Source organism: Balaenoptera physalus, assembly GCF_965194825.1.
Source record: "Balaenoptera physalus genome assembly, chromosome: 2".
NCBI classification, from domain to species: domain Eukaryota; kingdom Metazoa; phylum Chordata; class Mammalia; order Artiodactyla; family Balaenopteridae; genus Balaenoptera; species Balaenoptera physalus.
In genome coordinates, this window is record NC_138883.1 from 122206034 (window position 1) to 122229007 (window position 22974).

A 22974-nucleotide genomic window follows, 5' to 3' on the forward strand; every position below is an offset into this window, starting at 1 on the left:
AGAGAATTCAGCACCACCAAACCAGCTTTACAACAAATGCTAAAGGAACTTCTCTAGGCAGGAAATACAAGAGAAGGAAAAGACCTACAATAACAAATCCAAAACAATTAAGAAAATGGTAATAGGAACATACATATCGATAACTACCTTAAATGTAAATGGATTAAATGCTCCAACCAAAAGACATAGAGTGGCTGAATGGATAAAAACAAGACCCGTATACATGCTGTCTACAAGAGACCCACTTCAGACCTAGGGACATATATAGACTGAAAGTGAGGGGATGGAAAAAGATATTCCATTCAAATGGAAATTGAAAGAAAGCTGGAGTAGCAATTCTCATATCAGACAAAATGGACTTTAAAATAAAGACTATTACAAGAGACAAAGAACGACACTACATAATGATCAAGGGAGCAATCCAAGAAGAAGACATAACAATTGTAAGTATTTATGCACCCAGCATAGGAGCACCTCAGTACACAAGGCAAATGTTAACAGCCATAAAAGGGGAAATTGACAGTAACAAAATTATAGTAGGGGACTTTAACACCCCATTTTCACCAATGGACAGATCATCCAAAATGAAAATAAATAAGGAAACACAAGCTTTAAATCATACATTAAACAACATGGATTTAATTGATATTTATAGGACATTCCATCCAAAAACAACAGAATACACTTTCTTCTCAAGTGCTCATGGAACATTCTCCAGGATAGATTATATCTTGGGTCACAAACCAAGCCTCGGTAAATTTAAGAAAATTGAAATCATATCAAGTATCTTTTCTGACCACAGTGCTATGAGACTAGATATCAACTACAGGAAAAAAATCTGTAAAAAATACAAACACACGGAGGCTAAACAATACACTACTAAATAACCAAGAGATCACTGAAGAAATCAAAGAGGAAATCCAAAAATACCTAGAAACAAATGACAATGAAAACACGATCACCGAAAACCTATGGGATGCAGCAAAAGCAGTTCTAAGAGGGAAGTTTATAGCAATACAATTCTACCTCAAGAAACAAGAAACATCTCAAATAAACAACTTAACCTTACACCTAAAGCAATTAGAGAAAGAAGAACAAAAAAACCCCTAAAGGTAGCAAAAGGAAAGAAATCATAAAGATCAGATCTTGGACTGGAAGAATCAACATTGTGAAAATGACTATACTACCCAAAGCAATCTACAGATTCAATGCAATCCCTATCAAATTACCAATGGCATTTTTTACGGAGCTAGAACATATCATCTTAAAATATGTATGGAGACACAAAAGACCCTGAATAGCCAAAGCAGTCTTGAGGGAAAAAAACGGAGCTGGAGGAATCAGACTCCCTGACTTCAGACTATACTACAAAGCTACAGTAATCAAGACAATATGGTACTGGCACAAAAACAGAAACATAGATCAATGGAACAAGATAGAAAGCCCAGAGATAAACCCACGCACCTATGGTCAACTAATCTATGACAAAGGAGGCAAAGATATACAATGGAGAAAAGACAGTCTCTTCAATAAGTGGTGCTGGGAAAACTGGACAGCTACATGTAAAACAATGAAATTAGAATACTCCCTAACACCATACACAAAAATAAACTCAAAATGGATTAGAGACCTGAATGTAAGACCGGACACTATAAAACTCTTAGAGGAAAACATAGGAAGAACACTCTTTGACATAAGTCACAGCAAGATCTTTTTTGACCCACCTCATTGAGAAATATAAATACAAAGAAAAATAAACAAATGGGATCTAATGAAACTTAAAAGCTTTTGCACAGCAAAGGAAACTATAAACAAGATGAAAAGAGAACTCTCAGAATGGGAGAAAATATTTGCAAACGAAGCAACTGACAAAGGATTAATCTCCAAAATTTACAAGCAGCTCATGCAGCTCAATATCAAAAAAAAAAAAAAACCCAATCCAAAAATGGGCAGAAGACCTAAATAGACATTTCTTCAAAGAACATATACAGATTGCCAACAAACACATGAAAGGATACTCAACATTACTAATCGTTAGAGAAATGCAAATTAAAACTGCAGTGAGGTATCACCTCACACCAGTCAGAATGGCCATCATCAAAAATTCTACAAACAATAAATGCTGGAATGGGTGTGGAGAAAAGGGAACCCTCTTGCACTGTTGGTGGGAATGTAAATTGATACAGCTACTATGGAGAACAATATGGAGGTTCCTGAGAAAACTAAAAATAGAAGTACCATACGACCCAGCAATCCCAGTACTGGGCATATACCCTGAGAAAACCATAATTCAAAAAGAGTCATGTACCGCAATGTTCACTGTAGCACTATTTACAATAGCCAGGACATGGAAGCAACCTAAGTGTCTATCGACAGATGAATGGATAAAGAAGATGTGGAACATACATAGAATGGAATATTACTCAGTCATAAAAAGAAATGAAATTGATTTATTTGTACTGAGCTGGATGGACCTAGAGTCTGTCATACAGAGTGAAGTAAGTCAGAAAGAGAAAAGAAATATCGTATGCTTACACATATATATGGAATCTAAAAGAAAAAAAGAAAAAAAATGGTCAGAAGAACCTAGGGGCAAGACGGGAATAAAGATGCAGACCTACTAGAGAATGGACTTGAGGATATGGGGAGGGGGAAGGGTAAGCTGGGACAAAGTGAGAGAGTGGCATGGACATATATACACTACCAAATGTAAAACAGATAGCTAGTGGGAAACAGCCGCATAGCAGAGGGAGATCAGCTCGGTGCTTTGTGACCACCTAGAGGGGTGGGATAGGGAGGGTGGGAGGGAGGGAGATGCAAGAGGAAAGAGATATGGGGACATACGTATATGTATAACTGATTCACTTTGTTATAAAGCAGAAACTAACACACCATTGTAAAGCAATTATACTCTAATAAAGATGTTAAAAAAAAAGGAATACTTATACTAGAATAAAGTATTAGTTGTTTATCTGAAATGCAAAAAAACCCAAAAACCTAATGGGAACATTACAGGAAATGAAAGATCAATATTTCTCATGAACATCGATGTCAAAATCCTAATCAAAACACTAGCAAATCAAATTTTGCAATATACAAAAGGTATGATATCATAACTAAATGAGGTTTACTCCAGGAATGTACAAGTGGGTAAACATTTGAAAATCAACAATATAATCCACCAGTGTATTGAAAAAAAGGGGGAAAATTATATGATCACTTCAACAGATGAAGAAAAAGCATTTGATAACTTTCAACATCATTTATGAATGATAAAAACATAGCAAACTAGGAATGGAAGGTAACTGCCTTAATCTGATATGTAGTATCTACAAAAATGCTACAGCTAACATCATATTTAATGGTGAAATAGTACAAATTTCCCTCTGAGACTGGAAACTAGCCAAGGATATCTGCTATTAACTCTCCAATTCAAAAATTTCCTGGAGGGTCTACCCAATGCAACAAGACAAAAAGAACCACCCCCCACCAACTGGAAAGGAAAAAATAAAACTATCATTCTTTGTGGTTTATAGGTCATGAACCTAGAAAGTCCAAAAGATTCTACAAATTACTAGAATTTATAAGTAAATTTAGAAAGGTTTCAGAATACAAGATCAATAAATAAGAAGAAATTGTATTTCTATATCTCAGCTGTTGCTGGCATTTTAAAGATGTTTTTTACAATAAAAAAATACATAAAATGCATAGAGATAATCTAATGAATAACATTCAAGTCCCTTACTTTGAAAACTAAAAAATGTTTGTGAGAGAATTAAGGAACATACCATGCCCATGACTAGGAGATTTAATATTGCAGAGATATCAATTTTCTCTCAATTGATCTATAGATTAATTTATATGTAATTAACTTACATAGGTTCCATATTAAATATATAATTATTCTATATAGAGTTCATATACATTAATTTATATAGAAATGCAAAGGCTGTGAATAGCAAAGACAAATCATAAGAAGAAAAACAAAGCTGGAAGACTTACACTGCATGGTAAGACTTAAACTGTGGTCATTTTGTTCCAAGGACAGAAACACCAATGGAACAAAATAAAGTCTGAGTCACACCACACATATACAATCACCTGCTTTATGTCAAAGTTTACCTTGCAGCATAATAGAGAAAGAATGGTTTCAACAATGGTACCAGGGCAGGTGTGTAAACATATGGGAAAACGGACTTTCACCACATGTCACACCATATATAAAAGTTATTTTTAGGTGGGTTGTAGATTTAAATGTGAAAGGCAGGAGTTTTTATCTTCAGAAACCTGGGGAAGGCAAATATTTCTTAAACCGAAATAGACGTTCTCAAAGTAAAGAAAAAAAAGGTAAATTTAACTACTTTAGTATTAAGATCATCTGTTCATTAAAGTGTATCAGTCAGAGAGTAAAAGGGCAGCCCATAGAGTGGGTGGAGGTATTTGTGATACACATCTGATAAAGGACTCATATTCAGACTGTATAAGGAATTCCCACAAATCAATCAAAAAGACAAAGGTAAAAATGGGCAAAAACCTGAAAAGGCACCCAACAAAAGAGGATATCCAAATGGCCAGTAACATGAAAAGGTACTCAACTTTATCAGCCATCAGAAAATAAAAATTAAAGCCACTATGGGACTACCACACTTCCAACACAGTGACTAAAATGGAAAGACAAAAAATGCGGACTATCCAGAACCCTTAACAGTGGAAGAGCGAATTGGTACATCCACACTTCAGAAAACTATTTGAAAAACTGTTATAAAGCTGAATATATGTAAATCCTATAATCCAGCAATACTGTAATAGGGAAGAAACTTTGTATTCTATTACAAATTAATCACTAGAGGGATGTTTCCTCTAAGCTTAAACTATACATAATGGCCCATCTCTGCAAATCCTGCCTCCCAGGTAATGAGCATTAAGCTAAAATACCTCTGTTTAGCTCACAGGAAACATCCTGACCAGGCCCACCTGTGAATAACTGCTGGAGGAAGAAATGAACACCTCCCCTCCGGAGGCTGATGGGAACCAGGAAGTGTTTGACTTTACTCCCTCCCCTTTTAGTATAGAAGAAGCCTGAATTCTAAGTCAGGCAAGATGATTTTTGGGACACAAGTCCACCATCTTCTTGGTTAGCTGGCTTTCCAAATAAAGTTGTTATCCCTTGCCCCAACAATTCATCTTTCGATTTATTGGCCTGTTGTGCTGAGAGCAGTACGAGCTTGGACTCCGTAACAGTACCACTCCTAGGTATATATCTTCAGAAACATATTCATGTGTTCATTGAAAACATGTACAAGAATTCCATAGTGGCACTCTTTACAATAATCAAAAATTGGAAACAACCCAACTGTTACGGACTGAATGTGTCCCCCCATATTCGTATGTTGAAGCCCTAACCCTGGTGTGGCTGTATTTGGAGATGGGGCCTCTAAGGGAGTAATTAACGTTAAATGAGGTCAGAAGGGTGGGGCCCTGATCTGAACAGGATCAATGTCCTTGTAAGAGACACCAGAGAGCTCGTTCTGCCTCCCTTTCTCCCCCGAGGGTCTTTCACAGGAAAGACCACATGAAGACAAGAAGGTGCTTGTATACAAGCCGGGAGGAAAGCCCTCACCAGAAACAGGATCAGTTGGCACCTTGATCTGGGACTTCCAGCCTCCAGGACTGATAGAAAATACATTTCTGTTGTTTAAGCCGCCCAGTCTGTGGTGTTTTATTATGGCAGCCCGGATTGACCATGACACCAAATGTCCATCATAATATGATGGATAAATAATTTGTAGTATGTGCACATAGGCACATCTTGTTTTATTGCGCTTGGCTTTAGTGCGCTTTTTACAAACTGAAGGTTTGTGGCAACCCTGCATCAAGCAAGTCTATCAGCAGCATTTTCCAGCAGCATTTTCTCTAACTGTGTCTCTGGGTCACATTTTGGTAATTCTCACAATATATCAAACTTTTTCATTATTATTATATTATTACAGTGATCTGTGATCAGTGATCTTTGATGTTACTACTATGACTCACGAAGACTCAGATGATGGTTAGCATTTCTTTAGCAATAAAGTATTTTTTAATTAAGGTATGTACATTGGTTTATTAAGTGTGCTGTTGCACGATATAGTATAAACATAACTGTTATATGCACCGGAAAACCAAAAAATTCGTGAGACTTTCTTTGTTGCATTATTCGCTTTACTGCGGTGGTCTGGAACCAGACCTGAAAAATCAGAGGTCTGCCTGTACATTGCAACACTAATTATGAGAAAAAATGAACTATAATTACACTTAACAACATGGATGCACCTCTCATACCCCTCAGGGACCAGCAGCGCCCCTGCTCCCCCTGTCACTTCTGAACCATCTCTCCTCCCTCCAGACTTGCCCCCTCCCTCTGGGGACCCACACCAGCGACATGCCGGGCATACTTAGCAGCATCAACTTTCTGTCACTGCCCCTCAGTCCTGGAGATATGGGACCTTGGTGCAGGGACTGCCAGCCACCTCATCCCCGGTCACTTCCCAGGGATTTGAACGAGCACTTCTTTTCAGTGGTGTCCCCAGGCACGTTTAATCCTTGCCCCAGGTTGCTGTATGTCTGTACTGCATCAGGTACCCCACGGGCTCTCTGCAGGTGTGTCTACCTCTGGCAGAACTGCATCTCTGTGCCGGGCTTGGGCTCAGGGTGGCTGATACACACTGGGAGATGGGGTCTGGGGGCCCCAGGCCTCCCGTGTGCTGATGGGAGGACGGAGAGAAAGTGTGACCTGAGCTTGAGGGAGACAGCGACATTACACCAGGCCAGGTGTGGGGCTGTCCTGCCCAGAGGGAGGGGAACACACTCCCGTGACTTACAGAAGCCGCTTTATCTGATCCCACTCTCATCGTCTAGAGCACAGATTTCTTCTTTTCTTTCCCATTCACCTCACGATCTGAGAACCTAATGTAACTAGCGCTGTCTCCCCGCAATGATTCAAGGCTCTCCCTGGGGCTTCTCAGAAATCAGGGAAAGCACCTACATTTCGGGGTGGGAATGCCACCTGAAAAGGTGCCCCTTTGATACAATTCAGACAGTGTTCTTGCCAAATTCTCATTCTAAGCCCCCTCCTCTTCACCACCATGCTCACCTTCTAGAAAATATGTCCCAGGGTTGATCACCAATGTGTTCCCAGGTCAGGGAGAGGATGCCTTGGAAATCAGCATGTGTGGCAGATGACACTTCATTATCTTCCAAAACTTAAACACTAATTAACTGCTCATATATGTCAAATAGGGCACCCCATGAAGCCAGGCTTAACCAGACAGAATCTGCTGCCATCAGACCCTAAGCCCCCTCCTCCAGGGGAGCTGTTTCCCCACCTTGCCCAGGACTCTGGACATAGGAGGGGAAGCACAGGGGTGTGAATTCGCCAGCACCGCATCTTTCATCTCGAAGTAATCTTGCACACTAGAAGTTATCCTTCATCTAGAAGGAATCTCCTACACCTAGAATTAACCTTTTGTGATCTGAGAATTAATGCCATCTTCAACAAGGCATCTTCCCTAGACATGCTACCTTTCATTCACATTTCTTATGGGAAATTTATCATTTTCTAAATATCAATTCAGCCCACATATTCAGTCACACTTTGCACGTAATTGAATCACAACAAGACTTAGTTATGTGGCTAGGGGATGGAAGGCAAGATTTTAGTGGTTTGATTTAAGTTTGGTCCTGGAAGTTAAGACTCTTACCCAGTTGAGAGCATTCCTGGGGCTGTTAGTCAGCTGTGGCTACCGTGGAGGATCACTCAGCTATGGTAAATGCCAGCACCTTCCAGCCTCTGGAGAACCAAAAACGGCCCAGTGCTATTCTAGCATCTCCAGCTGGATCCAGAATGGGATGCCCAAGATAAAGGATTTTTCGCAGGAGCAGTGGGATTGAGAATACGGTTCAAAGTTCCTATTCCAAACTTGGACAGGGTGGTAATTCACATCTCCCCACACAATGACTTCATTTAAGAACAGAAAAAATAACATGGGAATGAATACTGTGAATGTTAAAAAACAAAAACGAAATCTTGAGCTCCTGCAGAGACGAAAATCAGATGAACATCACTAAGGGAAGGCTGTGGTATTACGTAGTGGTGAGGGGCCGCCATTAATCACTTATTCTGCCTTTTCCAAGTAACATGATAACAGGACCACTTAATTTGGGTGGTTACCGCACAGTTTAAAATAAGATGTCATATGTACCACAATGTTCATTGCAGCACTATTTACAATAGCCAGGACATGCAAGCAACCTAACTGTCCATCGACAGATGACTGGATCAAGAAGATGTGGCACATCTATACAATGGAATATTACTCAGCCATAAAAAGAAACGAAATTGAGTTATTTGTAGTAAGGTGGATGGACCTAGAGTCTGTCATACAGATTGAAGGAAGTCAGAAAGAGAAAAACAAATACTGTATGCTAACACATATATATGGAATCTAAAAAAAAAAGAAAATGGTTCTGAAGAACCTAGGGGCAGGATAGGAATAAAGACACAGATGTAGAGAATGGACTTGAGGACATGGGGAAGGGGAAGGGTAAGCTGGGACAAAATGAGAGAGTGGCTTGGACATATATACACTACCAAATGTAAAATAGATAGCTAGTGGGAAGCAACTGCATAGCACAGGGAGATCAGCTCGGTGCTTTGTGACCACCTAGATGGGTGGGATAAGGAGGGTGGGAGGGAGACGCGAGAGGGAGGGGATATGGGGATATATGTAAACGTATAGCTGATTCACTTTGTTATACAGCAGAAACTAATGCACCATTGTAAAGCAATTATACTCCAATGAAGATGCCAAAAAAGAAAAGATGTCATTTTGCTTGTCACCCACGAAGACACTTAGATGAAAGAAAACAATGGGACAATTCTCTAGCAGAAAGATGAGCACATTTTTGCCCTAAACATGACCCTGTGATTCCCTTTAATATCCCTGCCCTTCTGCAGCCACCCCACCCATCCAGGGCCACTGACCTCCCTTCTCTGGGCATCACTGTGCTGTGCACGTGCTTCTGAGATTTCCTCCAATGGGACTGTGATGATTTGCTCCTGGTCTGTCTCCCTTATGTTTCTGCCCATGCTCCAGACTCCCTCATCCACCTGGTACCCAACAGTGCTCAGGGCTGTGTCAGGGGTGCTGTGGGAGGCCCCTACGATGGGTGCAACCCTCCTGCAGATTTCATCCCACACTAACTCCCATATTTGCAGCCTTAGCCCAGACTGTTCCTGAGCTCCACACCCACATGTTCAACTGGACAGCAACTTTCCAAGTCTCACCAGGATCTCAGACTTTGCTTCTCCTTCCCCCCCAACCCCTCCTCCAGGGGTCTGCATCTCCGCACGGCACCGCCATCTACCCATGTGCTAAAGGCAACATTCTCAGGGTCACGCTCGACTCCTCTCTTTCTGACATTGCTCCATCCAATCCATCAGCGAGACCTGCAGGTCTTTCCTCAAAACAGATCCTGCCTTCACATCTAGCTTCTTATCACCTCCACTGCTACCCCCATGGCGCTGGGCTAACGCAGCAGCTACCCCCACCACCCCCGCCCCCTGCTCTTCCTGCTCCTTTTTCCTCTGCAGAGTCCACTCTCAACACGGCAGCCAGGACGTGTCAGTGTGAATCCACACGTCACCACCCCTTCTCAAAGCCCTCCTGGGGCTGCACAGCCTCCCTACTGTGAACCCCAAGGCTCAGGAGTGCTCCCTGGCCCCTGCTACCATTCTCTCACCTTCCTTTCCAACCCCTCCAGCCCTCACTCCATCCGCTCCCGCGTCCTGCCTTACTTAAATGTGCCAAGGCTTTGATGGTGTCCCATGGCTCATTCCTCCCTGCCCTCAAGAGCCCTGCCTTGTGCTCCCTCCCTCCACCTCAGAGCCCCTACCTCGTGGCCTCATGCCATATTGATGGCCTACCTTATCACCTTTCTTCCCCACTAGAACTTCATCTCCACGAGGGCAGCAATTTCACCTGGGACAGGTTGTTCGCAGCGATGGGACACCCAGCACCTGGATGGGGTGTCTGTGGGAGTGCAGGTCAAGCTTGCCTTGGCTGAATCTGTCTTGGCAGCTGTCCTGCCTCCGACTTTAAGATGGAAGGAAGTGAGGCTCCAGGGGGCCTCTCAGCTGACTTGGGATAAGGCGGGGCTGGGCTGACTCACATGAAAACCTGCACATCTTAGGGCTTCTCTGCCAGATTTGCTCCTATCCAACTCTCCTCCCGTGGAGACAGACTCAACACCACAACTCAAAGGTGTCCCCACACTTTCTGACGTCTAGACCTCAGTGTCCCGTGTGTGCAGTAGCTGCTGTATGCAGACATGACTCTGCCTTTGGATCTACGAACCCACTGGAGCATCACACCATCTCATCCACACTGTGGGGGTGTCCCAAAGGGGTGCCAGATGTTACTTCCCATGATCTCTGCGTCTTCTTACATGTGAATGCAGCAGGATAACCCAGTTGAGAAACAAATGCTTTCTTGCATTCTCATCTTCCTTCCTCTCTCAGGAGGTCAGCGGTTTTATGTCCTGAAAATCTGGCCCTCCTGTTGTCCCCGACTGTCATGGGGTGGGAGTAGGTCATGCCCTCCGGGGTTTTAAGGCCCGAGGAGAATGGCACTCCCTTTCCTGTGGGAGGTGAAGCTTCACTACTCGATACACAGACTCCTCAAATAGGTGGGGCTGCCCACGTGCCTTGGGGAGCTGGGGGACCATTCTGGACACCCGCCCTATGCCGGGCTCCGAGGGAGGGGAGCTGGTGGACCATTCTGGACACCCGCCCTATGCCGGGCTCCGAGGGAGTGGAGCTGGGTCCCCGGGAGGGACAGCTGGACCATAGGCAACACAGGCCATCTTCTTGGCCCATTTTCTTTCTTTTCGTTTTTTCTTTTTTACAAATTTATTTATTTTATTTTATTTTTGGCTGCGTTGGGTCTTCATTGCTGCATGCGTGATTTCTCTAGTTGCGGTGAGCAGGGGCTACTCTTCGTTGCGGTGCACGGGCTTCTCATTGCAGTGGCTTCTCTTGTTGAGGAGCACAGGCTCTAGGCGCGTGGACTTCAGTAGTTGCAGCATGTGGGTTCAGTAGTTGTGGCATGCGGGCTCTACAGCGCAGGCTCAGTAGTTGTGGTGCACGGGCTTAGTTGCTCCGCGACATGTGGGATCTTCCCGGACCAGGGCTCGAACCCGTGTCCCCTGCATTGGCAGGCGGATTCTTAACCACTGCGCCAGCAGGGAAGTCCTTGGCCCATTTTCTGGACCACATGAGCCCTGGGTTCCCGTCCAGCCCCCGGGGAGAGGGAAGTCCCCCACCCTGAGGCCCTGGGACCGAGTTTATATTTCCTTCCAAACACAACTTGAATTATGTCTTGAACAAGTAGATATTTTTCACTAAATTTTTTTGACATCTGTATTTCCATCTCCCATGAACACAGTAAATAATATTGATTATCAATGGTTGCTTCACAACAATCTGAACACTAATTACTGGATGGAGGAATGGACACGCTACACCTGGCCACACCAAGCAGCTTCCTCCCCACTGTTCCTCGGTGGAGCTCTGTCTGCCCCACGGAGAGTGACAGCAGGGCCCGAGGGGCGCAGCCTGGGCCACCTCCCAGCGCCTGGCCTCCTCACTCAGCCGGGGTGGGGGGCTGAGCGGGACTCGCCGGCCTCAGCCAGGATCTCCACCAGGATCTGGGCACAGAAAGAGCCTGAAGGATGATTGGGTCTACTGCTTAGAGAGAAGTTCAGAGAAGTTGATGGACGGTGGGGGCGGGGAGTGGAGAGGAATGAACGTTTATTCTGCTCTCTGTGATTTTCCAGTCCTCACCTCCCTGTCCTCATGGAACCCTGACGTTCAGACCCTCCCTGCCCGGGATCACATTCCTGAAGGCTGGGGCACCAGTCGGCCTCCCCAAGGCCTCCTGAGGCATTGACGGGGTGCTGTCCGCAGCCCCGGGTGGGCCACCCTGCTGTCCCTTCTCTCCATCCTTTTGGCACATGATGGAAATAAGGTACTGTGGGCGAATGTAGCATCTTAACTCCTTAAGTTTGGGTTTTTAAAAGGTGTTTTCCAAAGTTGGATAGTTAGAGTAAAATGCACCCTTTGAAAATGCTGGTCTGGGAGGTAAAATGTAAGTGATAAAAATTAATATGTGATCTATGGAAAAAAATAACAGAAAAGACCTTCCAAAGGAGCAAGGGCTCTTGCTGAGCATGACAAAGCTGGAGGAAAAGGCTGGCACGGTGGACCCCATGCCCTTTACCAGGACTCGAGCTTTATTTTTTATTTTTTAAAATATTTATTTATTTATTTGGCTGCATCAGGTCTTAATTGACGCATGCAGGATCTCTTGTTGTGGCGTCTGGGCTTCTCTCTAGCTGTGATGCATGGGCTCCAGAGCGCGTGGGCTCTGTAGTTGTGGCGCGTGGGCTTAGTTGCCCCGTGGCATGTGGGATCTTAGTTCCCCCACCAGGGATTGAACCCGCGCCCCCTGCATTGGAAGGCGGATTCTTAACCACTGGACCACCAGGGAAGTCCCAGGACTCAGCTTAAATGAGGCAGCAATTACCGGTGCTACTGGCAACACTCAGGGCTGAACTTTGTCAAGGGCTCGGCTGCCGTACCCTTCAAGAGAAATTAGCTCATGAAATTTTTTCTTTCTTAACCTATACCAATTTTCCCTTCTCTATGAACAGTGACTCTTTGGTTTAAAATATCTCATCTGAATTACTCTCAAAGAGGCATCTTTAAAATAACCAGCCTCCAGAGGGAGGGCTTTAAGATTGCAGGTAATCTAGAGAGGCTGTTTTATGTTTGTTGATCAGTCAAAGACCTGGAGGTAAGACAGAGCCAGGTGTGGGTGTCAGTCTCTGGGTTGCTTTTGGCAGCTGTGCAGCAGCCGAGAAAATGATTTTTCCCTGGTCACAACATCAGATCCAACACAGTTATCAGGATTGCGGATCCTGTTCTCAAAGCAAACACGCCACGGGTGAGGCCCCCGAGCCCTGCGCTGGGACCTGACCGCCTGGTTGCCTAGCACAAGTAAGGCCCCACTAACCACCGTCCCCTCTTTACCTGTGTGGATTTTGTGCCCCCATGGGAGATGCACAGGGGCCTGAGAGGAAGGGCATAGAATCCTCTACATGCATGTCTGAGAAACCCCTGAACATGTGACTGAGCAAAGATTTACAATGCAAATGATTATGAGTGAGAAAGGGGCCGCGCTTCTCAGGAAGAACCAACATCTGTTGCAGAATTTGTTTGGAACTAGTTATTTTATCCTTAGGCACTCCAAAGAAGACAAGTTTTGGTTTGCTCTCTGAATCTCATCCTCATCAGGATGTCAGAGAAACATTAAGGAGAGGGAGGAAACCAAAGTCAAGTTTTATGTTTCCTTAACCTGGAGGCTGGGGTGCCGGTGAGGGTGGGAGTGGGGCTTGGGGGAGGGCAGGGGGAGGGCAGGAGACAGGCAGCTCGGTAGGGCACGTGCTAACAGCTCAGCCTCACCAGCCCGGCATCCGTCTTCCCCAAGTCTTTGCAGACTGGAGCACTGAGGCTCAAAGAGGTCACCTAACCTGCCTGTGTCCACAGGAATTGACAGGGTCTCTTATTTCTCTCCAAGCACAGGGTCTTTCTTCTCTTTTGTTCCGCACCCAACTGGGGGGCAGGGATTGGATGGGAAAGGAGAGAAGTAAGGCAAAGCAGCCTGGGGTTCTCTTTGTAGGGGGGCTGACCTGGCCAGGCCGTATTAGTGACAAAGGGAACACTCAGGAGATCTGGGCACCACGTGGTCCTCGCCCCACATCCACTGGTGCCAGGCTAGGGCCGGGCAGGGCCCGCAGGCACCCGAGCCTGACAGCGTGTGGAGCCGGATCGCGCATCCCTCTTGCTCCCGCCCCTCCTCCCGACCAGGCGGACCTGCCTGAGGGGTACTTACCCGCCTGCTCCAGAGCCACCATGGTCGCCTGCTCGATCAAGTCTCGCTCCACGAAGCTCCGGAAGTCCTCACTGTACACGCTCAGGTCCGGCAGCTGGAACGTGTAGATGGGCATCTCCAGTGGGAACTGCTCACTGCTGCACTCGCTCGCCACGTGGGACCGCGCCAGGGACACGATGGCTGAGCTGGCGTGGGAGATCCCGCGCGAGAGCCGCTTCTCTGCAGGGGTGGGGGGAGGGAGACGAGGGGGGTTGAGAGATGCGGGCCTCTGCATGCACACACGACACATCCCACACGTGTGCACACGACACGTGCACACATGCTCACACACGTGCATGTACACACGACACACATCCCACATGTGACCATATACACATGACACACCCCACCCGTGTGCACACATACATGTGCGTGCACACATGACACACACGTGTAAACACACATGACACACTCATGTGGCACACACACACCACACACAGAGGCACACCCATGGACACCCATACACCCATTACCCCCCGCACCAGCCCTGCCACCCTCCCAGTGTTCTCTGCAGGCCTCCCTCATGCTGGGCTAACATCACCACAACCTGGCACATGGCACTTAGTCATGAAACCACTTAGAAGGAGGCCAAGGGTAAGTCCACCACACAAATATTCAGCATCCTTAAAGATCACCAGACTTGCTTCCTGGGTCTTAAGTTACATGGAATTCAGCTCAGCAGAGCTGCCCTCCTCTGGAATGAAATGCTACACGGGGGACTGCCTTTGTTTTTATGCATTTATATTTTTAAAGTGAGAAGCAATCCACTCGGCTTCCTCCACTGAGGCTTGTATTTTAAGATAGGTCACCTTTATTAAAGTTACTGTGATAAACACATCCCGCACGAAGATTCCCAGGACACAAATATTAAGCCATTACATGCTTCTCTGACTGGATTTTCTGTTGCCATGGCAATCTCAAAAAATGATGGTCTTATTCTGCCTAGGCTTTCCAACAAGGGATGAGAAGTGCAGTGTAGAATATCTCTAAAGTACAACAGTTACTTTACTAGGAAAGCGATCATCTGATCTAAATGTCACAGCCAAAAAGTAATGTATTTGAAAACATACTTGTTTTTTAAAGCCCTGTGCTTAATAGCTAAAGAATTCTTAAATATCTGATGTTAGGAATAGGTTTTTTTTTTTTTACAATCAATATTTGGAATAACGAAGAGCAAAAGCAAGGCAGTAGTCCTCTTTCAGTTTTGCCCAGAAAACAAAATTCAGACTGGCATTTCAATGAATATTGTCTAAACCCTTTGGCCAATTCATCAGTATGTGTAACCACTTAAGCTGTACGGATTCCCACTCACATTAGCCTGCTCACAGGTCAGGTTCTGTGCTCTGCTGATGCCTCTCTGAGGCATGCTTCTGCCCTCCTGTGCTGGCAGGAAACCCATGCCCATGTCTTCATCCAGAATGGGAGCTCTATTCCCCCACATGCAAGAGCAGTGTACAGCACTGCTATTAAAGTAATTTTGCTAAGCAGATGAAAAACAAGAGGCTTCTGATCCTGGGGTAAGTTAGTTTTAAGTTCAAAGTTAATTCTCAGAACCCTCACGTATTTGCATGGTATGTCTCAGAGACAGTGTCTGTCTATCAAACGGATAGTTTTGATACACCTTCAATTTCATTCTGATATGAACTCAAGGTGTTTAAGTATGTTGTATTTTGAAGAAGGATGAGAAGAGAGGGCAGACCAAACAGTCCATGCGGAAGAGGAGCCACAGAGCACGTGGGCCAGCCGGTTGTCCTGTGCCTGGTCCAGTTCCCCCAGTGCGGGATCAGAGGAGACCCCATGCCCCTCTGCCCCTTACAAGCCTTGCTGAGGTCACATCTCTTGCTTTCTGGAATCTGGGAAAGTAGGAACTGCCCCATCCTTTGGGACCCGATGGGTTGCTCAAACACCCGAGGTGACGTGAACCCGCACTACTCCCAACAGAGGAATGTGCTGGGCGGGGTCATCCATATGCCTTCTTGGCTTATCAATCAGCACCTGTTGCCAATTGATGAGGACCTTGGAAACGTTGTGACTCGCAGTGTAATATGATGCTATTAAGCCATTCCAAATATTAAATATTTGGAGTCTTCACATGAAGACTTCACATGAAGGGAAAAAGTCTTTTTGAACTAAAAGTGAATTATGTTGAAGATCATATAACAAGAAACATACACTCCTAATTCTAACTCCTCCCAACTACCACATCCATGAATGTATATATGTAGTCACACACACACATACACACACACACACACACACACAAACTGATTCTCTAAACATGAACGCAGCAATCCTTCTTTTGGAAGTATAAATAAAACAGGAATTCCCATGCTCAAAGTTATGCCCCAGAAAAATACAGAGAGCTTTTAAAAAAATAGTGAGGGAATATACAGAATTTCCCAACCCTTGACAAAGCCAACTCAAACATCTATGATTTAGTGTAGCAGAAGGAACTATATTCAATACCCTGTGATGAGTTATAATGGAAAAGAATATAAAAAAGATGTATACACATGTATAGCTGAATCACTCTGCTGCATAGCAGAAATTAACACATTATAAATCAACTATACTTCAATTAAAAAAATATATTTTAAAAACCCAAAACAAACAAACAAACAAACAAAAAATCATCTATGATTTAGGCCAGGGGATATGTATTAACTCTGTTTTCTTATTTTCTGTATTCTTGAGGCTCTGGCATCCAGGGCCTTCGTGAATGGGGAGAGGATTTCCCTACAGAATTAGCCAATTCTTAGAGATACCAAGGACTCACGCAGGAGCACATCTTTCCTATGCAAACCAACCAGCTCAGAGCCCATACTCTGGATCACCTCCTCTATCTGGTTCTTACACCAGCAAGCCATGTTCCTGCCCTAATTACCCCAGGCCCAGGTGCCAACAACGAGAGATGGCCCCTATGCCCCAGAGAGCCACAGAAATTACTCAAACTGGCCAGTCCTAAGTCTGTTTACCCTGCCTTATCTTTCCCACAGAAACACAATACAGGCTCCTGCCCTTGTTTTCCTCTGTCCCCTCGGCCTCCTGATCATCCCTGGTGCTTCCCCGTGTGTCCCTTCAGGGTGTGCCATGCCTCCTGTTTCTAGGGAACTGTGAGTATAAGAACCTCTTCCCCTAAGATAGTCATGTCCATGTCTGCGTGTCTCACTATACCTGATTAAAACAAATCCTGGGTGTATTTTAAAGCAGGTAGACAAAACTTTTCTAAAAGGGACAGATATAAATATTTTAGGCTTTGTGGGCCATACAATTCTCAGTCACAACTACTCAACTCTGTCTTTGTAGCATTAAAGCAGCCATAGACAGTGAATAAATAATAAATAAATAAAGCAGCCATAGACAGCCGTAGACAGCAAATAAATAAATAAAGTTTTATGGGTTCCAATAAAACTTTATTAAAAAAACAGGCAGTGGCCAGATTTGGTTCATGAGTCATTGTTGCTGATTTAGAATTTAGAATATGGAGGGCTTTATTTTCCATTTTAGGGCACTGTGATTTCAGGAAGAATTCAATTAAAGGATATATAGATCTAATGCAGAAATTACAATTTCTGTTTTATTAAAAATACATATGTTTGTTCACAAGGCTCAGTTAATGAAATTATCTTATGATAGACTTCTCTTTTTTTCTTCCCTTTAAATAATATCTGATAAAAATCAGATAGCAGCAGGTATCAGTATAAGGCCCTGATTCTGGAATCTGTGTGAAAACAGAGAGAAGGATCCTTCTAGCCCCTTCCCTGGGAGGGTGAGATAATGGTTTAGATTGTTTGCCACTCGAAAAGGACAGGAACTGCCAAGTTGTCAGCTCTCTGGATTTCCACTGTATGAGAGATGTCAGGAGGAGGTCCTGTGTGGTTCTGAAGGAACACACAGTCACAGAAGGCCTGGGGGAAAGACTGAACCAAATGATTAGAAGAGGTGGTTCCAACCAGAGACAGATCTAAGGGCAGAATGAAGGAGAACTTAAGAACAATACAACAAGATTGACAAGTCAGTGACCACAACTCAGCACCCTCTTCCTAACCCACTCAGGAAGCCCACAGGAGCAGAACAGTGGGAGTGGGCTGGGTTGCATGGGTGGCGGCTGAGGGCAGGTGTTCTGGCTGTGCCTTTCCTCTCCCCAGCTAGCCCTTGGTGGCTCACTGCCTGAACCATCACCACCACAGCATGGGCCAGCCCCACCTTGGCCAAACCCAGCTGGAGGAGCATCAGGGCAATGCTCATGCTCAGCTGGGACGGGGCACCAACCATGACGGGCCCAGGTGGGCTGGCCAGGCCTGGAGCCTTCCCTCTTCTCTCCTACACCCCCTGTGAGCTGACAGTTAGAATAGAAGGTGGTAGCCCCTGCAAATGAGCAATTTCTAGAACAGATGATCTGAGAGGTTCCCTAAGGAATAAAGCCAACTGTGGGGAAGAGAGCCAGTGGAGAACATTTTGAGCCCATATTAAAGCATTCAGAACTCGCCAACTTGAGTGTGCTTCCCCCCATGCTCTCATTCACAGGAAGGCAAACCAGAGCCCATGACTTTGTCCCTTTCACCTGATACCACGAGCTAAGATGGCTGGTAACTGCAAGGTGCTGTGTGTTCACAGGGGAAACTTAGGAAACATCTGAGCAGTGCAAGCACAGTTACAGAAAGTCCACAAAGTACCCGGGGCTGGAATGCACAAGGAGGACATGATTTTAAAGTAAGCCTAGTAGGTGGGACTTCCCTGGCGGCCCAATGGTTAAGACTTCACCTTCCAATGCAGGGGGTGCGGGTTCAAGCCCTGGTCAGGGAGCTAAGATCCCACATGCCTCGTGGCCAAAAAACCAAAACATAAGACAGAAGCAATATTGTAACAAATTCAATAAAGACTTAAAAAAAAATAAAGTAAGCCTAGTAAATATGTTCAAAGAGAGAGAATATGAGAATGTGAAATAGTAATAATAATGAGAAAGGCTAATTTGGAATGAAATAATGTGAATACTGATTAACAGAATGGATTCATGTGAAGAATAAATTAGGATGTTAGAAGAGCAAGTCAAGGAAATCTCTTAGAAGATGTGAAATTAAGATGCAAGAAGACAATGGAGGAATGGAATGGTTTTAAAGGAAAATAATTTGGACCCAGAATTCTTATTCCACTAAACAAAAATTTAAGTATGTCATGTAAACTCCTTTAGGTACTGACAGCGTTAGGAGATTGATCATGCAAAAATTCTTTTAGAAAATAGTCTTTGAAAAAGTATTCTTTCAGCAAAAGATAAATGTGAGTAAATAAAGAAGTTGATTGTGGTCTAAACAACAACAAAAAGAACCTAAATATGTTTGAGGGCACATGGAGTCAGGAGGGAGAAGATAAAAACAAAGACACATGTCTTTTTCAGGGTAAAATATAGTTGTTGATAAGTTTTAAAAATTAATAGGGAGAAAACCTAAATATAGGTTTTAATAGAACAGGGGAAAGTATAACATAAGGAGAATGTATAACTTTCAAACCAGTTGAAAAATTTAATTAGCCAGAAAAGATAGAAAAGGAGAAAGATACATACAAAAAGCATGGCAAATAAAACACACAACATAAAGCAGCACAGATATGACAATAATAAAAATAAAGTAAGTGGATTAAATTCACTGCTTAAAAGACAGAGACTCTTAGATTGGATAATAAAATAACACCTGATGATAAATTACTTCCAAGAATCACATTTGATATAAAAGGATGAGGAAAGGTTGAAATAATGGCTGAAAAAATGTTATTCCAAACATGAACCAACAGAAAGGCAGAGTAGAGGTTTAACATCAACTAAAACAGATTTAAAGATAAAAACAGGGACTTCCCTGGTGGTCCAGTGGTATAGAATCAGCCTTTCAATGCAGGGGACACAGGTTCAATCCTTGGTCGGGGAACAGAGATCCCACATGCTGTGGGGCAACTAAGCCCGCACACCACAACTACTGAGCTCATGTGCCTCAATTAGAGCCCGCATGCCTCAAAGCACAGAGCCCACGTGCTCTGGAGCCTGCATGCCACAACTAGAGAAGAGAAAACCCCCACGCCACAACTAGAGAGAAGTCTGCTTGCCAAAACGAAGAGCCTGCATGTCGCAATGAAAGATCCCGCATGCCTCAGTGAAGATCCTGCATGCTGCAACTAAGACTCAATGCAGCCAAAAATAAAAAAAAATAAAAAATAAAGATAAAAACAATTATGTGGGACAAAGAGACACTCTATATATTGGTAACAAAGCATATTAGAGCCAGATGACCTAACAATTATGGATACATATGCACCTACCAATATATCCCCAAAGAATAGTGGAAAGGATGAAGCTAAGAGAAGAAACAGGTAATAAGTATTAAACTTTCTAACTCAAGTGTGGCTTTTCTAGACAACAGAGTAAGCATAGAAGAATAATCCAAGATAGAGATTCCAATGTAGCTTGAATAATAAGGCTGAGCTAACAGAAACAGACAACATTGACTCACAACAGTTTGGGAGGGTTGACCTAATGCAATAGGAGAAGTGGAATTCATTGTGTAAATATTAAGAGGAATATTAAATTATTTCAGATCCTATGATTATATATTTAGAAAACCCAAGATATTCTCTGAGAACAAACAATTAGCATTAATAAGAGAACTTATGTAATGACTGGATAAAAGATAAATATACAAAAAGTAAGTTGCTTTTCTCTGTGCCTAAACTCTTAACAGAATGTGAGTAAATGCAGTGGTATATGCAATGTTCTTGAATGGAAAAACAATATTACAATATGCTAATTATTCCTAAAATAAAATAAAAATCCAATCCAATTCCAATCAGAATTCCAATTTTAAGGTTACTATGGCAGAATAAATATCCAAAAATAGTGAAAAAGTTTTGGAAAAGAACAGCAATAAAGGAACTTGCCTTTGCAGAGAGTAATACTATATGAAACTACAAGAGTCAAGTGTAACAGGCTGGGTGGGCACACAAACAGACAGAGTCCAGAAACAGAGCCAAATACATTTTGGGGAAGTTAATGTACAGCAAAGTTGGCATTTTAGTTCAGTGGGAAAGGAATGCTTTATTCAATAAATGTGCTAGAGTACCTCATTCTCAATCCAGAGAAGCAAAACTAGATCCTTAGCTATTATTCGTAAAAATTTCAAATTGATTATAAGACCTAAGAACAAAATTTAAAAACAAATATAGGAACATATGCTAGTAACTTTGCACTCCAGGAGAACTTCTAATGTGAAAAAGGACACCCATTAGCCATGAATGTATAGTAATGTAAATATTCTGTAAGGCAGAATACTCTGTGAAGAGTCATAAGGCAAATAATACAGTGGGATGTATATATAGACATGTGTATACATATATATATACACAAAATGTTCGTAGTCTTCATTATAAAGAATGCTACAAATTGATAAGAAAAATGCAAACAAATCAATAGAAAAATGGGCAAAGTATGTGAACAAGCATGTCACAGAAGGGGAAATCCAACTGGCTAACAAGCAAATGACAAGATGAAAGTTAAAATACCCTATTTTTTGCCCTTTGGAGTAGAAAAACAATGTAAAACCATCATGAGGACACCCAGTCCTGGCAAGAATGAAGGGAAACACCCAGTTTCACACATGGTGAACAGAAATGTGTTTGGGAACGAAGTTTTGAAGTTATTAAATTAAAAAACACATGTGTTGGCACAGCAAATCCACCTTGGAAATGCCAACCTATAGAAATAACAGCACTAGTACATACAAATTACAGGTATAAAGTTTATTTTAGCAGTGCCTATAGTGTCAAAAACCACCACCACCAACAAAATCCAAGAAAAAACAGAATCACGATGAACAGGCATGGTTTAAAAATGATCGTATGCTGTGGAATAAAATATTTAGAGAGAATGTTTGTGATTTATTGTTCAATGAAACAAGCACTCTGCCAAGTGCATTATGTGCATTTGACTCTGATGCGTTTGCACTTTGAACAAGCAAAGTAAGAAGGAGAAGAAGGAGACAGAACAAGATGGGGCCACTGGTTAGTCTCCCTGAGGTTTGGGAGGTGTGGAGAAGAAAACGCTTATGTTTCTTTCATATATCTTTGTATTGTTTCCTTTGTTACAATGAGCTTTTCTCATTTCTGTAATTAAGACATGGAAAACAAAGCACATGGGATGATGAACATCATCTTGAACAGGTTTGGAGGCTTCTATGCTACTTGGGAAATAATTGCAGGGAGCAGAGATGTTGGGTCTGGAAAAACCAGGACTCCAGGAGGAATGTGGGGGTCCCAGAGAAGTGGACACACTCTCCTGTTTTTCTGAGGCAGGAACGGAAGCTGTAAAGGAGTATGAGGTGTGGTGCCCAGAGAGCCCCATCTGCCTGCAGCTGGGAGGCGATGACCTCGCCCTTCTGTGTACCCCTACCCCAGCCCCCTTGCAAGCCAGGGCGTGCTGGCCGGGGAGCTGGTGTGGGGCGGGTCCCTCAGCTGGTACCTTGGGCGATGTCGTCCTGCCTGGGCAGGCAGGGCCGCTCGGCCGTGTGCGCAGGTGGGGGGTGCTCTCGCTCGGGCTGCTTGGGGCACCTGCCCTCGTTGAACACAGGTGGCAGGTTGGCTGTGTGCACCTGTCGGAGCTGCTCATAGTCACTCAGAGCGGCAGTCAGGTCCCAGTTTTTGCCTGGAGACGAGAAATGACAAGAGATTACAATACTGATGCATGAATAATGGTCACATTTTAGGAAAGAATCACGCAAAGAAGGGTCTCTGTTAGCACGTGTTCACTCATGAACTCCCCACCAGTAGTTCTCATTTTTCTTTTTTAAAAAATTGAAATATAGTTGATTACAATGCTTCAGGTGTATAGCAAACAGATTCAGTTATACATACACATACATATATCTATTCTTTTTCAGATTCTTTTCCATTATAGGTTATTACAAGA

At 43.6% G+C, this 22974-nt stretch overlaps 1 protein-coding gene across 4 annotated transcripts in view; it reads right to left on the reverse strand.

Annotated features, from left to right (window-relative positions):
* LOC309655505 (OTU domain-containing protein 7A) overlaps positions 1 to 22974 on the reverse strand; it is a 381768-nt gene that overhangs the window by 74072 nt on the left and 284722 nt on the right. For all 4 annotated transcript variants that reach the window (XM_082450780.1, XM_082450781.1, XM_082450779.1 and 1 more), the window contains 2 exons: positions 22528 to 22710; positions 13992 to 14210 (listed from right to left, as the gene is read on the reverse strand). In XM_082450780.1, coding sequence (XP_082306906.1) covers positions 13992 to 14210; positions 22528 to 22710 — 402 coding nt within the window. The remainder of the gene's footprint in view (positions 1 to 13991; positions 14211 to 22527; positions 22711 to 22974) is intronic.